Here is a 12,407-nt window from a genome sequence, read left to right as displayed (position 1 = left end):
GTACTTTGTCCAAGAGCTTCAAAGTCTGACTTCTACCTTTACGTGCAGTGGGTATTCAAACGTGTTGAGCTAAATGAGGACACAGAGAAATGAAAAGAGTAGATAAAAGGGTATCCGTACTGGGATTACAACTGTGAGAAACAGATGTGTGCTATACAGGAGCAGGAAGGGATCATCAGGAAAGAAAACAGAGCATCGGTGCAGAGTTATGAGTCATTGTTTTATTTTACTTAATTTCTCCAGCTGTAAATTTTTCAAAACTAATATAAGCATATTTTACAGCTCACAGAACATTTAGAACATATTAAAATAAGTATCTTTCCACTGTAATGTGCCCAATTGAAATTTATGAATTCCAAAGCTACGTTTTAAAGAGATAAAGGAACTGGCACTCCATGCTCTTTAGATTAATCAGATGGATTGTGTTGTTTTTCTCTTGATCAGAAAAGAAATCATATTTCAGTAAATGTTACCTTGAATCAAGGATTCTTTCACATTCTAGAAGCTTGAGTGAGCCTATATTAAGTCTTACTGTGCCCCCTACTGGCAAATAAGATCTATGCACTTAAGAGATGATCCTTTCCTAAAGGCTGTAAATAAAATCCAAAAAAAAAAAAAAAAAACCGTTTTAATCTTTACTGATCATTCAGCATACAAAACTTTGTGCCAGGTGCTTCGAAAAACATAAAAATGGACCTGGCACAGTTTCCATGCTCAAGACGCTTAAAATCGAGAAGATGTAGCAGATACAGTTCACAGTCACACCGGCAGAATGAGATGTCACTACATAGTAAGGAAGGGAGAAGACCCCCGCGGAGAGCAAAACCATAAGGACACAGCAAGTGCCTACCCTGTGCCAGGCACCAGAGAGGTCACATATAACACTGCTTATTCTTCAGAAAAACCCACCAAGGCAACGCACAGTTGTCTCCACTTTACGTACAATGGCTGAGGTTCAGGGAAGTAACTTGCCTGAGATCACACAGCCAGTCAGTGGCAGAGGAAGGATATGAACTAAGGGCTGTGACCCCAGCACCCAGGCTCTTCCCTCCTTCCGGATGCAGTGGGCTCAAGAAGGCACTCTGGCAGACTTTAACCAAAAGACAAGGAGAAAGGCACCCTAGAAGGGAGCACAGAGTCAGGGGGTGGGGGAGGGGCCCTGTCACACCCACCTCTTCTAAATCTTTCCCCACTGCACCCACTGCTCTCTATCCAGGCGGGGGCTGCAGGGAGCCTAGACTCCTGCCGGTGCCCGCAGCCCCATACTCTCCAGGTTCATCATCCACATGCCTCCCACTCCCCCACCCACCTCATAGGCCCCCAAGATCTACCGTGCCACCTACTCTCAGACCTCGGGGTTGGGGGAGAACACCATCCTGCCTGGGGCTGCCAGCCGCACACCTGGCTACACATGAACCTGAGGCCCCAGGAAAACTGAGGAGTCAGCCAGGACTTCCCTCCCGGGTTCCCAGCCCTGCCGCCACCCAGTTCCCAATTGGTTTTCCTATCCTGGCTCCTCCAGCCCCTGCCACACATTCTTTATGCTGAAAAGTTGCTCAAAATCAATTTGCCAAATAACTCTGTCACTGAAAACCGTCAAATATCTTAAAGCAGTGAGGATCCTGGCCCAACAATTTGCATGTATGGCTTATAAAAGCCCTGGTTTTTCAAGACCCCACAGGAACAAGGAGGTCAGGAGACACTGGCCCCAGCAGCATGATGGCAGCTGCACCCTGTCCCTGGACCACCTCTAATGCCACCCCTGCAGCCTCGCCATGAGGGACGGGCAGTGCAGTGGGCAGGGCTCCCTGCAGATGCCAGGCCGAGCAAGGGGCCAGCGCCCACATCTCCTGCAGCACACATACCACCTCCCCGGGAAGGGGGGCACAGCACCAGCCCCACTGAGGGCAGTTCTGCCACAAACGGCCCAGGACCCAGGTCTCACTGAATCACCTCAGACAAGGCTTTCCTAGCAGTCACTCTGCCTGAGTAGCTTTCCAAGCTGAGCCAACTGTGCCCCCTTCTGGACACAAGGCGTCACAGCTAGTTGGCTGATCCAGGGTCCTCTCCACGGGGACCTCCAGGCACCCCCGGTGCAGAGCACCTAGCACACTCATCTACTCTACAAACACTCACTACACGACTAAACAAACCCAACACCCCAAATCAATGGCTTTCCTCAGACGCGTTCTGTTTAAGAACTATACTAGAGTGGGGATACCTCTGCTCAGGAAACCTAAACTTCTCGGGGCAAAGGTGATCCAAGCAGGCCCCACAGGGTACCTCACTGATGCCAGGTGCAAACCAGTCCCCACAGGGCTCCATGCCTGCCCCTCACCATAGGAGCTACAGCCCCGCGGGTGGGCAAGCAGACAGCAGGCATCCACTAAGGTGTACCTGCCGCCCTAGGTCCCTCCACCTATCTCCCCCACGGCAACTGGCCGGTCCTTTGAGACCTCCTGACAAGACTACCTTCTCCAGCCTACCAGATGGCTCGCTCCCTCCAGGGTCCGAGAAAGGGACTTCCCATGCCCCTCAGGTGATCCACCTGTAACCACACTACCCTCCACAAACCTTGAACATGTGCCTAGGATTATCCTGGGTGCTTCAGACACACACACCTGGGCATTTGTCTCACCTCAGAAGGACCAACCATAGGTCTCATAAGCTTGCTTCATCGAGGAGGAAACAGAATCTGAGAGGTTGTGTCTTGCCCAGGGTCACAAAACTGTTGGGAATGGAGCCAGACCCTGAGGCCCAGATCACTCTAACTCCAGCCTACATCCAGGGCCAGCCAGACGCGGCTTGGCACCACACAGGCCCCACAAAGGCCCACGCCAGAAGCCCTCCAGATGCTCTCCCTTACCAAAGGACAAGTCCCCTTGGCCCTCCGTGGGCACAGAGTCTCAGGAAGGAGCGCTGAGAAGCCCCAGCACTGTGGGATTGAACCAAGCATGTTACAATGCACACCAGGGACACCAGAAGCCTCCGGAGCAGACCGGAGCCCCCACCCTCACAGGAATAGCACCAAAGCGCCGTGCTAACGGCAGAAGAGGGCACTGTTCCTGCACAGCTCTATTAGCCTTGCCAGAAGAGAACACAGACAAGTTGATTCAGGACTCAAATGGGCCACTTAAAAATGACACCCGTTGGTTCAGCTCATTTCAAAGCCTTCACTGCACTTAGGCTTCCTTTCTTCATTTCAGAAAAAATGCCTCCTAAGAAAAAAGCTCAAAACATAACTTGCAAATACAACATCCTGTGCAGGATGGTTCCAGAACTGTGAGGAAAAGAGAGGGAGGAAGCCGACATTTACGGAGTACCTGTGGGGCACCTAGCTCTGTGCCCGGGATCTGTAGGCGTTTTTCTTACGTGACCACATGACGCAAGTATGACGATGCCCTTTACAGTTGAGACGCCAGACGCGGAGTGGGGCCAGCTAACCAGCTGCTCCACAGCAAAGCTGGAGCCGAAGGCCTGTCCCTTCAACTCCAAAGCCATTTTCTTTCCAGGAAGCTTTGGTTCAGTGTGCATTTACTTGGCACCTACAACGTATAGATGACTTACTAGGTGCTGAGGTGCTTGCTAGAGACAGAGTAGAGCCCAGAGGCACTGGAGACAGGTTACAGGAGATGCAACACTGCTATGCTAAATCCCTGTATGAGTGGGGATTGCTTACAGCAGGTCAGCAGGATTTCAGTAGCTCTTAAGTAACAATGAAAAACGGAGTCTGTATAAACCGGAAGTCCTCGGCAGGGCATCCACAGCTATCCTTGGTCTGGCCCCTCACTCCCCAACAGGTCCCTCAGGACTTCCCAGGCTTACGACCAAGAACATCCTTTTGCTCTTTCTCACGACCTTCACCAAGTGAACCTTCCCCTCCTCCTGAAAGCCTTCACCAAGCCCTCCCAGGGGGTTCATGGAGCACTTGTGTCCCTCTGGGAGTCTGGTCCTCACACTCCTAAGCCCGGGGTTGTGAGAGCCTCCCCACTGGCCCATGGCCCCCACCATACTGCACACCCTGCAGCCAGGGGCCAGGTCTATCTACCTCGGCTCCCCTGGCATCCGACACAGTGCCCAGCACAGAGCTGCCACAGCTCCACATTCCCCAAGCTTCACAGGGACCCAGGACTTGTCCCAGGCTGGCTTTCCTCTCCCTCTGACTGTCCTCACTCAGCAACCTCATCCTCAACGGTTCCAGTGTGTCTGCACGTCCTCCGCGCTCCCACAAGGAGTAAAGGCTAGCATCCTCAGGTGGCCTAAGCCAGGCAGCATCAGGGGGAGGGGACAGAGCGGACCAACAGTCCAGGGTGGGCCACTGAGGACCCACTCCTGAACGCAGCAGAGAGAATTGCAGAAGTTCCCACACAGAAACGTTCAGCCCCCGTACCTCACTGTTGTGAAAGGCAAAACACCCCAGCAATTTACTTCTAAAAGTCCCTGAAGAAGCAGTATCACTCAAGTCTTACCTTGAAGGTTTTATCCATAGACACTGAGAGAAGCATGTGGCTCTTAGCAAAAACCGGACACCACTGTATGCTGTTGACAGGGCCCCTGTGACTTCTCAGGTGGAAGAGCACTTTCCTGGGAATGGTGGTTTCTTTATACTGACTGTCCAAATAGGGCTGAATAAACTCAGACACTCTGGGGGCCATACAGAGAGGAGCCGGGGCACGCCCTGCAGACGGACCCTGCGCCTCCACATCTCTGCCCTTCCCAGTTTCTGTGCTTAGTGCCTGTGACTGTCTTAGTCTTTTTGGCGTATAGGGCACAATACAGTCCTCACACCTTTCCTTCTGAAGAGAGTTGCCATGTTTACCTGGGGTTTCAGATTTGGTTTGGACACAGAAGGATGGTTCAGGGGAGTCATAAGTTCCCCAGGAGAGTTTCACCCGCCTAAAGTGGGCAGCTGCCAGGGGCACATGGCCAGCTGGAGTCTGGGTGGTCCACAGGGAAGGTGGAGGAGGCTTGCCTGTGGGGAAGGTGATGTCAGGCTCCGTCCTGGGCCACTGTAGCCTCTGGCTGGGACAAGATCCTGGGTCACTTCTCCAGAGCCGGACCAGTGGGAGACGATGGCCAGCTGGATCTGCACCAGAACCATGCTTTGTGGCCAGTACTGCCCCTTCCGTCACACCTGGGGCTTCTGATGCAAAATCCTGCCCAGGAGGCTTGACCACATCAGAGGTGTCTTTCATCTGGCTGGCAGCATTAAAATTTCCCACGGGCTCAGTCTCAGCCTCTGACTCCGAGTCATCATAAGCCACCAATGAAGCCATTGAAGACACAGTTTCTTGATATCCTTTGAGGACAAACTACCTAGACCAAACAAAGTCAAGTGTCAGAAAATACGCACAGAAGAATATTTACCACCACACTTAATTAAAAGAAAACATACCACCCAGCAAATCCACAATTGGAAAACTCTAAGAATAAACATACTAAAAAATGAGGGCTTGGGACACCTAGGTGGCTCAGTCGTTGAGCATCTGCCTTTGGCTCAGGTCATGATCCTGGGGTCCAGGGATAATCCCGAGGTCCAGGGATCGAGTCTTGCATCAGGCTCCCTGTATGGAGCCTGCTTCTCCCTCTGCTTGTGTCTTTGCCTCTCTCTCTGTATCTCTCATGAATAAATAAAATCTTAAAAAAAAAAATGAGGGCTTTTCTATACACCAGACATAATTAGGAGATTTTATTTTTTTAAGTAAAGACTACAGGCTATCTGGGGAAAACGAAAACAAAAAATCAGCAAAAGCCTACAGAAAGAAAACTAAAACTTTATTGAAAAACATAAAAAGAAGACCTGACGAAATGGAGAATGGATGCCTGGACAGAAAGATTCAGAATTTTAAAGATGCCTTATGGAAGGTCAACTTGGGTCTTTGAGAGTAGGTCTGAAAATACTAAAATGCAAAGATGTCCAGAACCCATCAAGTGGGAGAAGCATGTCACCCTGATCTTCACCCTCCCGGTGGGCCCCAGTGCCTCCTTCACCCCCTGCCCAGATACTCCCACCTCACCGATAAGCCAGTGGTGAGACAGACCCACAACACAAAACCACGTGTTCAAGGCCTCAGCCCCCCCAGTTTCTGAAGGGTTTTATCCAAATTTGCCAGCTTCACTCCAAACACACACTCACACAGCAGTGTATTTCCTTTTCTAAAAAATCCTTCCTGAAATTCTGAACCACCATACACGATAAATCGCTGCCAACTAGTTTCTGGAAAGAAGCCCTTCAAGTCTGGAGTTCAATCCTGTGCTTTTAAGAGGAAGTACTATCAGGACAAGGATGCCCAGCACATCCAGGACAGCAGAGGGCGTGAAGGAGCAGCACCAACTGCTGAGCTGCCCCAGATGAGGCCCTACCTTAGGTACCACGCTGCGCCCCTCCTCCTGCAGGCATGTGGGGTCAGGTCAGCGCCAGACTCCCTCTGGGTCCCCTGTTAAGCCACTCAGCCTATCACCCAGCTCTCCCTCACATTCCCTGGCATCCAACCACTTCGCCCCACCCACACCTCTCCCCCAAAGGGTTTCCATCGCCTGAAGGGCTCCACTGTCCAACACATTACATCATCATTCAACAAATATAGTCTACCTCCTCCAAAATTCCACCCCGCCCCCTCCACCCTGCAGCCTAATCTGGGCAGGTAACACCTTCCATACACAAAGCCATCTGCGCTCTGCAAACAACTTGGCATTTCTATTCTCTAAACACTTAGCCTGGTCCTGATCAGACATCTCACCTGTCTCAACTCCTGTAGACAGCACCACACACCACCACATACCATTCCTCCCTGTCGCAGGGAACCCACCAGGTTCCCACTGCCAGGATGTGGGTGCTCAGCCACATGATGGATTCCCACCCACCTCCTTGTCTGCAGTGGTTGACTCAGAAGAGAGACCGATGGTGCCTGCCTGGGTGGCTCAATCAGCTAAGCGTCCAACTCTTGATTTTGGCTCAGGTCCTGATCTCAGAGTTGTGAGATCAAGCCTTGAGTCAGGCTCTGTGTTCAGCACAGAGTCAACTTGAGTTCCTCTCCCTCTGTCCCTCCCTTCTCGAGCAAGCTCTCTCTCTTCCTCCCCCACTCCAACATAATAAAATGAACCTAAAAAAAAAGAAAAAGAAAGAAAGAAAGAAAGAAAGAAAGAAAGAAAGAAAGAAAGAAAGACAGACATCTGGATGGCTCAGTGGTTGAGTGTCTGCCTTCCACCCAGGGCCTGATCCTGGAGTCCTGGGATCGAGTGCTGCATGAGGCTCCCTGCATGGAGCCTGCTTCTCCCTCTGCCTGTGTCTTTGCCCCTCTCTGTGTGTGTGTGTGTCTTTCATGAAAAAATGAATAAAATCTTAGAAAGAAAAAAAAACAAGAAAATTTTAAAAAGAAAGAAAGAGGTCCACCGTACAACATCAGAGAGTGGTGGGATTGGGGCCCATCAGCCCACTTCCTAGCTAGGCAAGGCAGCAAGGGAGGAATGAATGCAGGAGGGCAGATGACGAGGCTCTGGATACTACCTGCTTCGTGAACGTTTGGCTCGTGTACCCAGGACCGATGGCGCAGAGGCCACTGGTGAGGCCCCACGGCAGACACACAGCGAAGGGGGGCCGGCGCTCACCATGCTCGGGTGGCAGTGGCAGAGGCCGACCACAATCCAGCGAGATGCAGGGTCCCAGGCAGTAAGATCCTAAGGAGAAAGGCAGAACAGAAGAGCGTAGAGGCGGCGCCTGCGGGCTTGGGGGTTGCAGCTCCATCTCCAGTGGGTGGCCGAGGTGGGCCCGACACCAGAGGCAAGGAGGAGCATCCAAGGGGGCCAGAGGGAGGAGGCAGGGAGGCCCGGGGGGCGACTCTGGGGGGGGGGGGGGACAGGCAAAAACGGAGGCCAGGGAGACGCACTGGCAACAACGGAAAACTTTCGGGGGAAGTAGTTGCTGCCTTTTGAGTCTGCGAAGGCACATGGGCGGGAAAAGGGGAAAAAATTTCGAGGTGGGGGCGGGGATCCGCGGGAGGAAGCCGGGGACCCAGCAGCGCCGGGTCGGGTCGGCTCCTCGAGGGCAGCGCTTGTCGTGCTCGGTTCACTCGCTGACACCCCCCCACCCCCACCCGGGGTCCGGGAATATTCGTGGGCGGCAGCTGCGGGGGGTGGGTGGGGGTGTGGGGGGTGGGGGTGGGGCACGGAGAAAGTAAAAGAGGGAGGACACCCTCCTTCGGCGAACACGTCCTGATTACCTACTCGGGGCCAAGCCTTAGACTGGGTCTGGTGTGCGCACAGATTAAACACAAAACACGGATCCGGCGCCGGAGGCCGCAGACCGAGGAGGAAGGCAACCAGGCAGACGACCCGCGATGGGTTTTGAAGGATGAAGAGAAGTTAGCCGAGCTGTCAAGAGCCGGAGGTAGGGCGGGCCCCGAGCTCGGCGCGTCCGGAAGGCAGCTCCCGCCAGGACCGGCGAGGGAGGGTCGGAGGCCGCGCTGAGGGCCGCGGGGCGCTCCGGCCGCCGCCCCCGCCGCCCCCGCCGCCCCCGCCGCCGCCGCCCGCGCCCAACCCCCTCCCGCCCCCGGGCCCGCCGCTCACCGCACGCACCGGAAGCGCTCGGTCCTCCCGCAGGTCGTCCGGCCTGCACTCCGCAACCCAGTTGCGTTCCGCTGGTGCCGGACCCGCCAACCAATCATCCGCGGCCTCCGCTCCGCCCCCGCGCGAACAGCCAATGGTGTGGCAGCACGGCCGGAAGTCGTTCCGGCCGGACGGCGTTTCCAGGGACGCCCAGGAGGCCGCCGGTGGCTGAGCCCGCGGCGCTGAAGGGCCCGGCTGGGCCGGTAAGTGAGGGGATGAGGGGGCCCGGGAGGGAGGCCGGGGTGGCGCCGGCTGACGGGGCCCTGCCGCAGCCTGCAGGCGACGGCCCGGAGTATCCTGCTCGGAGCCCGGCTCGCTGCCCGCCGGGGTCTGGCTCCGCAGTGGCGCCCCGTCCCCCGCCCCCGCCCCTCCCCCCCAGGGCGAGACACCCCCCCCCCCGGGCAGGAGCGTGGGCCCCGTGCCGGGGGCTCGGCCGCTGCCGTCGCGCTCGCTGCCCTCGGGGGCAAAGCTAGGCGGCTCCCGCGTGCCCATTTCACAGATGAGGCGCCCGAGGAGGACGAGGCAGAGAGGTAACAGCCCTCGCCCCAGGGCTTGACCCGAGGCAGGGCCCAGAGCTAGGTCGGGCCGGGCCGGAGCTCGCGCTCCTCCCACCAATGCGCATTGCGCTGCCTCGGTGAGCAGCCGCGGGGATTTCTGCGGCCTCCCACGGCTGCACGTAAACAGTTAGTCCCGCTGGTGCCGAGGGTGGGTGGGGAACGGGAAGAGGGTGGGGAGGTTATGTGCCGGCCAGCCCGGGGCATGGGGTGGCTGATGCAATGGCCTGCACCCGGCCCCCCCACACACCCACCCACCCCACCCACCTCTGATTGGACCGTCTCAGCCAGGAGGTTGGTCAAGAGTCTCAAGTGTTTCTGAGAAACTGAGTAATTTATAAAAAATCCCTACGTGCCAACAGCTGGAGAGTGGGGTAAACAGGAAGAAAAAAAGAAGAGCCTTTTTAAAAAAAAAGAAACCGAAAGAAACAGGGGAAGACTATAAAAGACCTTTGGCTTCCCCCCTCGGGGCAGACTCAGGCTCGCAGCTGCCCAGCGAGACCAGTGGCCGCCTCTGCCGCGTCCTGCACATCCTGGGTATGTATCCGGATCTTCCCCAGGCATCCAGCTACTTGGTGTTTTTTTTTTTACCAGCCTCTTACCAAAGCGCTGGAATGGAAACCGTGGTTCCTGGACGGGCGGACGGGCGAGGGGCGAGGGGTTGTCTCTCTCAGAATCGGGGTGTCCTGTGTTGTATTTCGGCGGGATGACCCAAGTAAAGTCCAGATGATTCAGAGCCTCCCCCACCTGGGAGGAGGGGGCAGTGGAGGGACTGGGCGAGCAGAGCAGTTGCCTGTTGGGGCTGATGGCCGCACCTGCAGCACATTGATGCTGGCTCTCACAGTTGTCACTGGCGAGGCCTCCTGACATGCTCAGCATCCTAACATACTACCCCTCTTCCGTGGTCGTATGCAAGAGCATCTCAGGCCTGGCTTCGTGGGAATTCCCGTCGTCTTTGGCTTTTAAGGTAACATGCATTTTATTACCCGAAGGGGAAAAAATTGCCTTGCTTCTGGGAGTTTAACAAAGAAAAGGTGGGCATGACCTGTCCCCAGGCTCGAAGCATTCAGAGAAGTCCTGGCCTGACACAAATCGCTTTCTTGTCCCCTGGGAACTTGGCGGTGCAGAGCCATTATCAGCGGCGCCCTGGGGCCCGGCAGTAAAGGACGGTATCCCACCTCCTGGTGGTGTTCCGGGCACCCGGAAACTACAGAGCCAGCTGCTCTCCCCGGCTGGGTTCATGCTCCCTGTCCCCAAATTGTAGACCAGTGTAGTCTGGTCTGTGAGATGATCTCAGGACGGCCCAAGTCATCATCATGTTCTGTTAAATGGTTCTGTAATTCTTTCTGTTCCCCATCCCGAAACTACCCAGTTTCTTCAAGCACCTGTTCTGCTTCTCGAAAACAATGGTACCTTTCATTTTGAAATGGTACCTCGCTCATTTTGAGCACAAGAGTCAGGTTCTTTGAAAAGGGGAACTGCGAGTTAATTGTTAAGAGTCTTTTAGCTTTCTCTTTAAAGGTGCACCGTGACCTGCCACGGACTATTCAGGTCTGCTCTTTCTACTCCATCCTTACTTCAAAGGAGATGATGGATGATTCCACAGATTATAGCTCTGTTTCTTTGTTTTAGATTTTACTCTGTTAAATAGATGATACAATTCTCTTTAAGAAAGATTCAAAGCTCTATTTGTACTTTATGCAGTAAACACTAAGACAGTCGTCCGTAGACTTTTGGCATCCCAGACCCCTTTATCAAAGTAACCTCCTGCATGTTCTGCTTAGAACCATGGGCACACATACCAATGTGTATGCAAACTGTCAGTGTCATTTCAGACATGCTGAACTCTGGGTTAAAAGCCTCTGAAGTAAATTTCATTTGAAAAGTTGACAAAGAAAAGAGCATGTGGACTAGATGTGAGGGAAAAGGAGGGTGCACGTTGCAGGGCGGGGGGGGGGGGGGGGGGGGGGGATGGTTGGGTGTGTAAACCAAGACTCTGTGCTATTGTCCTGTCTCTAAAGAGGTTGCATCACACACACAGGATTTATCATGTGGGTGGTTCCCAGGCAGTGTTTGCCTCATGTCCTGAGAGCAGGGAGACCTTATCTTCTGTTCCTCATCAGGTCTAGTTCCCATGTGCTCCTTCTCAAACAGAATTCTGCTAAGGAAAGGCATATTTTTCCCTACAGCATGGTCCCTAAGTTTGGGTCGCGTTCATCTAGCGGATCCTCTACGTTATCTGCTCCATTGCAGGGGGAGATGGTCTGTCCAGGACACACCTGTTATTTACCTGGTACTTTCCGTAGGAATTTTTAAGAGTAATGCTTCTGGTCCTGCTTGCTGACGTCAGAACCTTACTACTGTCACCTGTTGCCTTGTATGCCAGATACCACACTTTTGGAAGAACAGGGATTAAACCCAAGGCAATCCCAAAGAGAACGACCTGGTAGGCGCAGTTAGCAGTGGCTGAAGAAACCAGACTAGGGCTGTGAGACCTGGAGAAGGCGCCATGGGTCAACCTGGCCCTTCGCAAATCCAGCAGGCTCAGCAGAGTGGCAAGGTGCTAAAACTAAGGTGGTTTGTTTTGAAGTCCGCATGTAAATCTACCTTAAACTGGAACAAGCACTTACAAAGATAACGTGAGAGGATATAAATCTTACGAGGAATGTTGAACTGGGTGACTTCTGAGATTGATTAATGCAGTGAACGTTGATAAATTGCTGTGTACCAGGCATTAGCAGTACACAAAAGAGTAAAAACCCAGTGCTTGATTTCCCTGTCGAGTGGAGAAGACGTGAATAACTAAATGCTGTGCGAGCGCCCTAATCAAGTTAACAGTGCTTGGGGATCACCGGAGACGCAGGAGTCAGGAAAGGCTGCAGAGAAGAGCTGAGGTCTGAATTAGATAACCTGCAGCGTAGGCAGAGGAGAGTATCACATTCCGGGCAGCCGGAATTCTGAGAGAACACGTGATTTAGGCGGGCTTTGGCGGTTGAACCTCAGGGGATTGCTCTAACTCCCCCATCACCTCTCATCGGCTAACACAGAGTTAACTATGCCATCCAACTTTGAAGTTTGGACAAATCTGAGATCTTGTGTAAAGTAGCTGGACAGGATGTTTGATTGTTTGTGGCTAGAAGTACATTTCATCCCTTAGATTGTAATTTGATACAAGCCTGAGTGGTTCTCTCCTGGGGTAGTCAGAGTCTCTTCCGCATTCCTTCTTGCAGGCCTCCCTAAACTGTTAGC

The 12,407-nt window shown here is 53.7% G+C and overlaps 2 protein-coding genes across 16 annotated transcripts in view; one reads left to right on the top strand and one right to left on the bottom strand.

Annotated features, from left to right (window-relative positions):
• Nucleotides 1-8,667, bottom strand: part of WDR25 (WD repeat domain 25) — a 142,525-nt gene extending 133,858 nt beyond the window's left edge. Inside the window, exons 1-4 of one of the 9 annotated variants that reach the window (XM_026012577.2) lie at nt 8,575-8,667; nt 8,224-8,247; nt 7,508-7,677; nt 4,470-5,316 (exon numbers count right to left, since the gene is read on the bottom strand). In XM_026012577.2, the coding sequence (XP_025868362.1) occupies nt 4,470-5,276 (807 nt within the window). In that variant the 5' untranslated portion in view covers nt 5,277-5,316; nt 7,508-7,677; nt 8,224-8,247; nt 8,575-8,667. Of the gene's footprint in view, nt 1-4,469; nt 5,317-7,507; nt 7,678-8,219; nt 8,362-8,565 lie in introns of those variants that run through there. The other 8 variants (XM_072762313.1, XM_026012576.2, XM_072762314.1 and 5 more) reach the window with 8 other exon arrangements.
• Nucleotides 8,655-12,407, top strand: part of WARS1 (tryptophanyl-tRNA synthetase 1) — a 34,563-nt gene continuing 30,810 nt past the window's right edge. For 4 of the 7 annotated variants that reach the window (XM_072762315.1, XM_072762317.1, XM_072762319.1 and 1 more), the window contains exons 1-2: nt 8,703-8,807; nt 9,521-9,695. The gene's annotated coding sequence lies outside the window, so the exon portion shown is untranslated. Of the gene's footprint in view, nt 8,808-9,002; nt 9,135-9,520; nt 9,696-12,407 lie in introns of those variants that run through there. The other 3 variants (XM_072762321.1, XM_072762316.1, XM_072762320.1) reach the window with 3 other exon arrangements.

Source organism: Vulpes vulpes, chromosome 6, assembly GCF_048418805.1.
Source record: "Vulpes vulpes isolate BD-2025 chromosome 6, VulVul3, whole genome shotgun sequence".
Lineage (NCBI taxonomy): Eukaryota > Metazoa > Chordata > Mammalia > Carnivora > Canidae > Vulpes > Vulpes vulpes.
Note: the sequence above shows the minus strand (reverse complement) of the source record. Positions and strands in the feature narration are given on the sequence as shown.